Consider the following 7,279-nt stretch of genomic DNA (forward strand, 5'->3'; position numbering starts at 1 on the left):
CTAAGCAGACTGACTGCATTAGCTTTTTAAAGAAATTTTAACTCCATTTTAATTTTGCAGACCTCACTCCTAGTTCCATATTATGAAAAAGAAAGAGATAGTGAATTATACTGAATCTGCATTCTCTGTGTATAGAGGATTACTTTAATTGTAATATATATTGACAGTCCCAGGTAAAGAGATATGATAAAGTACTCCAGAGAGCAAGTATGTGAAACATTTTTCCCTATGATCTAATTCTGTAGAAAATGGGACATTCTGTTTTACTCACTGGAAATAGCTATTCTTCCAAATATGCACATGACCTAAACTGAGTTACTAGAAAATTAACCATAGCAGAACTGTGTATGTGAGTGATGGAGAGGGGAGAATGGGCTTCCCAGGTCTGAAGTTCAATTAGAGAAAAGACACATAAATATATTAGACTCTAGAAATGCTCAAGGTGGGCTCAGTTTAATTCAGTGTATCAAATATTTGTTAAATTCCCATTGATTTTCAGACACTTTGAGCTGAATCAGTCCTATCTTTTAATGAGTCTACTCATTAAAAGTCATAGTCAATGCTCTTTTTCTGGAGAATGATTGGAACTCTTGCAAATATATGCTGTAAAGTTTCCTGACATGAGGGAATGATATGTTTATTAAACTACTCTTGTTGATAAAGTGTAACCCTGTAGCCAACCAATTTGGTAACCAACATGAGTTACCAAATTTTGAGTGATTTAAATGATGACTGAAGTGCAAAAAAAGACTTTTTGTTGTACATATTGGGCGTCTTCTATGTGTATGTAGCACTATACCAGATTGCATTAGGGATCACAAAGAAACATAATCATAATAATTATCATTTATTATTGGTCTGGCACTGAGCTAAGTATGCATGTTAATTATATGAGGTTGATACTGTTAATAGTTCCATTTTACAAATGAGGCAATTTTGGCTTAGAAAGATCAAATACATTGTTCTAAATAGTCATTTTGACTGTAGAAGCAATAGGAACTCTGAGAAAAAAGGCCAACCAAAAAATGTTCCCTAGAGAAGTTCTTGGCTGAATATGGGCTTTAGGGACTCAGTTGCCATGGTCTATATTATAGACTTTCAAGGGCCATTAAATTAAAAATGAAAAATTAAAATATGGGGAACCAGCATAGGGCCACAAATTTTACGTGTGATCATTTTTCTTTGTAAGTGTGACAGAGATGAATTAGACAGGACCAATCTCTTCTGGTTCTTGGTTTTAATTGTCCTTCATGCAGTATGCCAGTAAAAGTGGAGGACCCCTAAAGCTATTTCTGATTTCCTGGGAAAACTGAGAAGCTGAGTAATAGTAGTAGCTAAGTGGATGTAATCCAGGAATGATGATTGATCAAAACGATGGTGACTTCTTCATTCCTTCTTTTAACTAATATTGATTAAATTCTTGGGCTCCAAAATCACTGCAGATGGTGACTACAGGTATGACAAACCTAGACATCATGTTAAAAAGCAGAGACATCACTGCCAACAAAGGTCCATCTAGTCAAAGCTATGGTTTTTCCAGCAGTCACGTATGGATGTGAGCTGGACCATAAGGAAAGCTGAATGCCAAAGAATTGATACTTTTGAACTGTGGTGCAGGAGAAGGTGCTTGAGAGTCCCTTGGACAGCAAGGAGATCAAACCAGTCAATCCTAAAGGAAATCAACCCTGAATATTCATTAGAAGGACGGATGCTGAAGCTCCAGTACTTCGGCCACCTGATGAGAACAGCCGTCTGTTTGCAAAAGACCCTGATGCTGGGAAGGATTGAGGGCAAGAGGAGGACAACAGAGGATGAGATGATTGGATGGCATCATTGACCCAATGGAGATGAGTTTGAGCAAACTCAGGGAGATGGTGAAGGACAGGGAGTCCTGGTGTGCTGCAGTCCACTGGGTCGCAAAGAGTCAGATATGAGTTAGCGACTGAACAACAACAACCTGTGCTGTGCCAACCTCTATGTAAGGTCCTGGAAATGTAAAACAGCCACTGTCCTTATTCTCATGGAATCTAGTGGAGAACCAGACATTAATTAAATGAGTACATAATAACAAAATGAGTTAGGTGATCTGAAGAAAACATGGATATTTTGAGGGTCTGTAACTGAGGAACCACACCTGGGTGGGATGTCAAGGAAGGTGTCCATGTGGAGAGGATGTTTGAAGCGAGATCTGAAAGATGAGAAGGAGTAGAAACAGACGTGTGTTGTGGAGAAGGGAGCAGAGAAGGGAGGGCTTGCTGGGCAGAAGGAACTGTGGTTACAAAGGTCCTGATGAAGGTTTTTGTGGAAAAAATGAAAAAAGCAACAATATGAGTAGGTAAGAGAAGGCTGAGGATAAACCAACAGGGCCTTGAAGCTCTTGGTTGACAATTTTTGTAATATTTAGTATTAAAGATATTGTTTAAGATATTTCAGTATCTTCGGGCCTCCAGATGAGGCTAGTAGCTAACTCTTAATAAAAGTGAAAGCGTTAGGTGCTCAGTCGTGTCTGACTTTGTGACCCCCATGGACTGTAGGCCCGTCAGGCTCCTCTGTCCATGGAATTCTCCAGGCAAGAATACTGGAGTGGGTAGCCATATCCTCCAGAGGATCTTCCCAACCCAGGGACTGAACCTGGGTCTCACGCATTGCAGGCAGATTCTTTACCACCTGAGCCTCAAGGAAAGCCCTAATTCTAATGAGGTCAGTGGCTAATTCTAATAGTTGTTTTCCTATATATCATAAAGTGTTTTTCTCTGCTTTCAAGATTTTCTGTTCACCATAGAATTGATGATGTGCATAAATGTGACTTTCTTTGTATTGATTTTGCTTGGTGTCCCATGATGTTTCTGAATCTGTGCATGTATGTCTTTTACCATATTTGGGAAAATTTCATCCATTATTTCTTCAAATATTTGTTTTTTTCCCATGCCTTCTCTTGTCTATGGGACTTTAATTATAAAAGGCATTTTATTTTTTTCATAAATCCCAGACATTTTATTTTTTAAATTCATTTTTTCCCCTCTGTTCTTCAGATTGGATAATTTCTATTGATCCATCTTTATGTTTAATAACTTTACTCAGTCACCTCCATTCTTTGTTTAATCCTATCTAGTGAGTTTTTAACTTAAAATACTATAATTTTCAGTTCTGGAATTTCCATTGAGTTATTGTTTTTATAGTTTCTATTTCTGTGCTGAGATTTACTGTGTCTTTTGTTATGATCATATTTTTCACTATATTCTTGAGCAGAGTTATGACACCCGGTTTAAAAATTCTTGAAGCTTAATTCCAGCATTAAGTCTTCTAGGGATTGGTCTCTACTGACTGTCTCTTCTCCTAAGAATGGGTCATGCTTTCCTGTTTGTTTGAATATCAAGTAGTTTTGGATTGTAGCCTAGTTATTATGAGTGATATGTTATAGAAATTGTGGGTTCTTATATGATCCTCTGAAGAGTATTGTGCTTTTTTTTAAATTGGATAATTTGATCAAACTCACAGTATAAAACTCTGTCTCCCTAAAGGTGGGATCAGCTCTTTTAATTCTTTTGGCCTCAGGAAGGAAGTATGGAGTCTGCCTGTATATACATGACTCAAGGTTCACCAGAGAGCTGAGCAAAAATTATAAATATATTTTAGGGCTCTACCTCTCTGGTTCTCTCTTGTCTTGAATTTTCCCCTTCATATTCCAGTAGCTGTATTTCCCCTAAACCCTCTGGCTCTTCAAATCAGCAAGTCTATGAGTTTCCCTCAAATTAAGCTGGGAGAATATTAGATTCTTTCTAAGGACAGAAGATCTTAAAATTATTAAAAACAAAACAAACAAAAAAAGACAAAGCTTCTTAGCACCATTCTGTTCCTCTGAGAGTTGATTTCCAAATGTTTTAAACCTACTTTTGTTTGCTTTTCAGTTCCCTTATGTGGCTTTTATTCAGTGTTTGTTCCAGGGATTATGGTTATCTGTGCGAGATATTTTTCTAATGGGAGATACTTACCATGTTAGAAGAGGAACTTTTATAGCCTTTGGTAAGGAAGACAGTGGGACAAGATGAACAGAACAAGTGACATGATCAAATAAGCACCTTCAAAAAGTACTTTAGATGCAGTGCGGAGAGGAGACCAGAATGAATGGAGAAGACCAGTTTGGAAACCACTGCTGAAGTCCACATGAAAGATGATTATCCTGCCTTAGGTGGTGGCAGTGGAGCCTAGCAAGATGCTTGGGTGTGAGAGATTGCTTCAAGGGAACGTTGATAAGACTTGGTTCATAGATTAGCTCTATGGAGGGAGAAGCAAGGTACAGAATCAAGGATGGTTGATGCCTAGATTTTTGGCATGCATCACTGGGTATTTGAGTGCCATTCCTGAAAGAGTGAACCCTGGAAAAGATACACAAATGAAATAGAGAAGGAAATGTGAGACTGAGATATTTTAAAATATGGAGGGTGGAGAATGACTCATAGATGGCTTAAAGGCTCTAGGATTAAGATACGAGAAGAATAATGGGGCCACTGACAGAAATGAGGTCTAATGGCGACGTGATAGTGAATGTATTTCATCTTCCTTTAAGCATTGGGAAGGCATTTGGGAATCTAGCAGTGCCCGTGTGTCATGGGAGTACTTCGGGGCCACAGTTGTGATCATTACTTGTCATAGTAATGTGTCTATACAGAAGTGTGGGTCACTAGGAACTCTGGTTGGAAAAATGCCAGGAAAAAACAGGTTTATTTTTTTATTTTTTATTTTTTACTCCTTTTGTATTAAATATAATACCATGGAGCATTTCTCTGCCAAAGATTCAGTTACATCTTGGATATAGGTCAGTTGGTAAAGAATCCAACTGCAATACAGGAGACCCTGGTTCAATTCCTGGGTCAGAAGGATGTACTGGAGAAGGGATAGGCTACCCACTCCAGTATTCTTGGGCTTCCCTTGTGGCTCAGCTGGTAAAGAATCCACCTGCAATACGGGAGACCTGGGTTCAATCCCTGGGTTGGGAAGAGCCCCTGGGGAAGGGAAAGGCTACCTACTCCAATATTCTGGCCTGGAGAATTCCATGGACTGTATAGGCCATGGGGTCAAAAAGAGTCGGTCATGACTGAGTGACTTTCACTGGCTAAATAATGTCCTTTGCTTATGTAGTGTCTTTTCCTACTGTAGAGTGTTTAACAAAGGTATTAAGCATGTTTCCAAACCAACTTTATCATAAAGGTTTCTTCAATATTGTATTGTTAATAATATAACTATTAAGGTCCACAGTAATCGGTTATCAGTTGACTCCTGCTGTGGTCTGAGTTTCCAAAGATGTAAAAGCATAGACATTTTTATGAAAATTGCAAGAGGGCAATTGTTCTTTCATTATAGGACAGAAGCACTGAGTGAGGTAACTTTAAAAGTCACTTCAATATTCACATGATGAATTCAGTTGCCATGGAAATAGGCATCGTTATTATTAGCAACCTCCATAATTTCTATACTGGTTTCTCCTCCATGTGAATTACATTTGTATTCATGTCGCCATTATTATGTTATTATAACCAACCTCAAATCCTTATTAAAACTGTTAAGACAGAAGCCAAACATTCCTATCAATAAACAGAAATCAAACAGACTGGCATCGGATATGACTGAATTTTGTGGGTGGTTAACACACAGGGGATTAGAAATTGTATGAACACTCATTCAGGAAAGCAGGGATTTGTAATTAGTTGAGCTTTACTTTTGTCCTCTGTAAAATAAGAATCCTGGGATACGTGATCTTAAGCTCCTTCCAGCTCTAATATTTTATCCTAACATAGTTTACTTAAAATGTACATTTGCTGGGTCTATTAAGTGTTGTAGGCAAAGCCTGGCTTCCTAAATAAGATTGCAGGCTCTGGACACATCCGTTCAGTTACCCATCCATATAATCAGGAGGTTTTTGTTTAGTGCTTAATAAGCATTAGAAAACTAGCTTTAGTTTACATGCTAATTGGCCAGTCAGGAAATCAAAGGTGAACGTACTAATACACAAAGTAATCGCAGATTGTGTTAAGTGGTGTGAAGGAATTTGGAAAGGGTGTTGTGACAAAAGCGATGAAGGGTGCAAGTGTACAGCAGGTGGTTAGGATAGACTGCTCTGCAGAAATGATGTTTAGTGGAGACGGAACGCAAGGAAGGGCCAAGAGGAGAGTGCAAAGGCAAAAAGAACAGCAGGTGCAAAGGTCCTTCGTGGAGACTACGCGAGGGCGTGGAAGGCAACAGACTGACTTCAGAAGCAGATATGGGAGATGGGTGATGTACTAAACTAGACATTAAAGAGATCTGCAGAAATGTAAGCCAATATCACTTCTCTAAGTACATTTATGTTCTTGTTGAAAATAGTTATTTTACAATAAAAATATGTAATGGATTTTTGTTATTTTCAAAAGAATTATTTTTAAAAATTTCACGTATGGTAAATATGCATATAAAAAAGAACCCACATGAATGTTCTCTTGGGGCCTCGCTTATTTAATGGGATAAAAGACTAAGAGGTTTAAGAACCAGTGGTCCAGGACTTTCCCAGTACTGGATAAACAATCTCAATCATTATTTCCCAGCTGCACAAGGCTTAAAACTCTGTAAATACCCTCCCCTCCTTCCTTCTCTCTCCTTACCCATTCCGGGTCCTGGGGTGGCGCAGACCCGCACCCCACTGCCTCAGATCTTTTGACATCCTGACTTCTGCCTTACTGACACCAGCCATCCTGCATTTCCACATCCCAGCCCGCTAATGGGGCACTCTCCTCCATCCCGGACACTCGCCTACCCAGCACACACTGGGCCCCTCAAGTAGGGCTCCCCCCATTCCGGACCCCGGCACCCCGGGTCTCCCCGGTCTTACACCCGCCTTCCAGCACTCCTACCCGCCAGGCAGGCTGTGGTGTCGATCCACTTGAGCAGCTGTCCTGCGCTCAGCTCGCCCCGAGGGTTGGCGTGCGCAGGCTGGATGGCCTGGCTCATGCGCACCTCCGCGGGCGCCGGCCGCTCCAGCTCCATGGCTCGTCAAGAGTGCGAAGCGACCGGGCCTGGGCGCCGCCTGGCCTCCGGCCGGACCCGCCCCAGCTCCAAAGGGCACTGAGCCGCTGTCCCCAGCCCGTATCCCGCGCCCTGCTGCACCAGGAGGTGAGATTTAAGAGGCCAGGAATGTCGCGAGGAGAGTGAAACGGAATTCTTCACTGAATCTGGGGCAACCGAGGTTGGCAAAGCTGGAACCAGCTCGGGTTTCTCACCTGTAAAGGGGAGATAGCACTTATCCCAG

At 40.7% G+C, this 7,279-nt stretch overlaps 1 protein-coding gene across 1 annotated transcript in view; it reads right to left on the minus strand.

Moving 5' to 3' along the window:
* Positions 1-7,017, minus strand: part of ACOT12 (acyl-CoA thioesterase 12) — a 45,432-nt gene extending 38,415 nt beyond the window's left edge. Inside the window, exon 1 of the mRNA XM_005904546.2 lies at positions 6,885-7,017. Coding sequence (XP_005904608.1) covers positions 6,885-7,017 — 133 coding nt within the window. The remainder of the gene's footprint in view (positions 1-6,884) is intronic.
* Between the last annotated feature and the right edge of the window lie 262 nt (positions 7,018-7,279).

The sequence above is a fragment of the Bos mutus genome, chromosome 7, assembly GCF_027580195.1.
Source record: "Bos mutus isolate GX-2022 chromosome 7, NWIPB_WYAK_1.1, whole genome shotgun sequence".
Lineage (NCBI taxonomy): Eukaryota > Metazoa > Chordata > Mammalia > Artiodactyla > Bovidae > Bos > Bos mutus.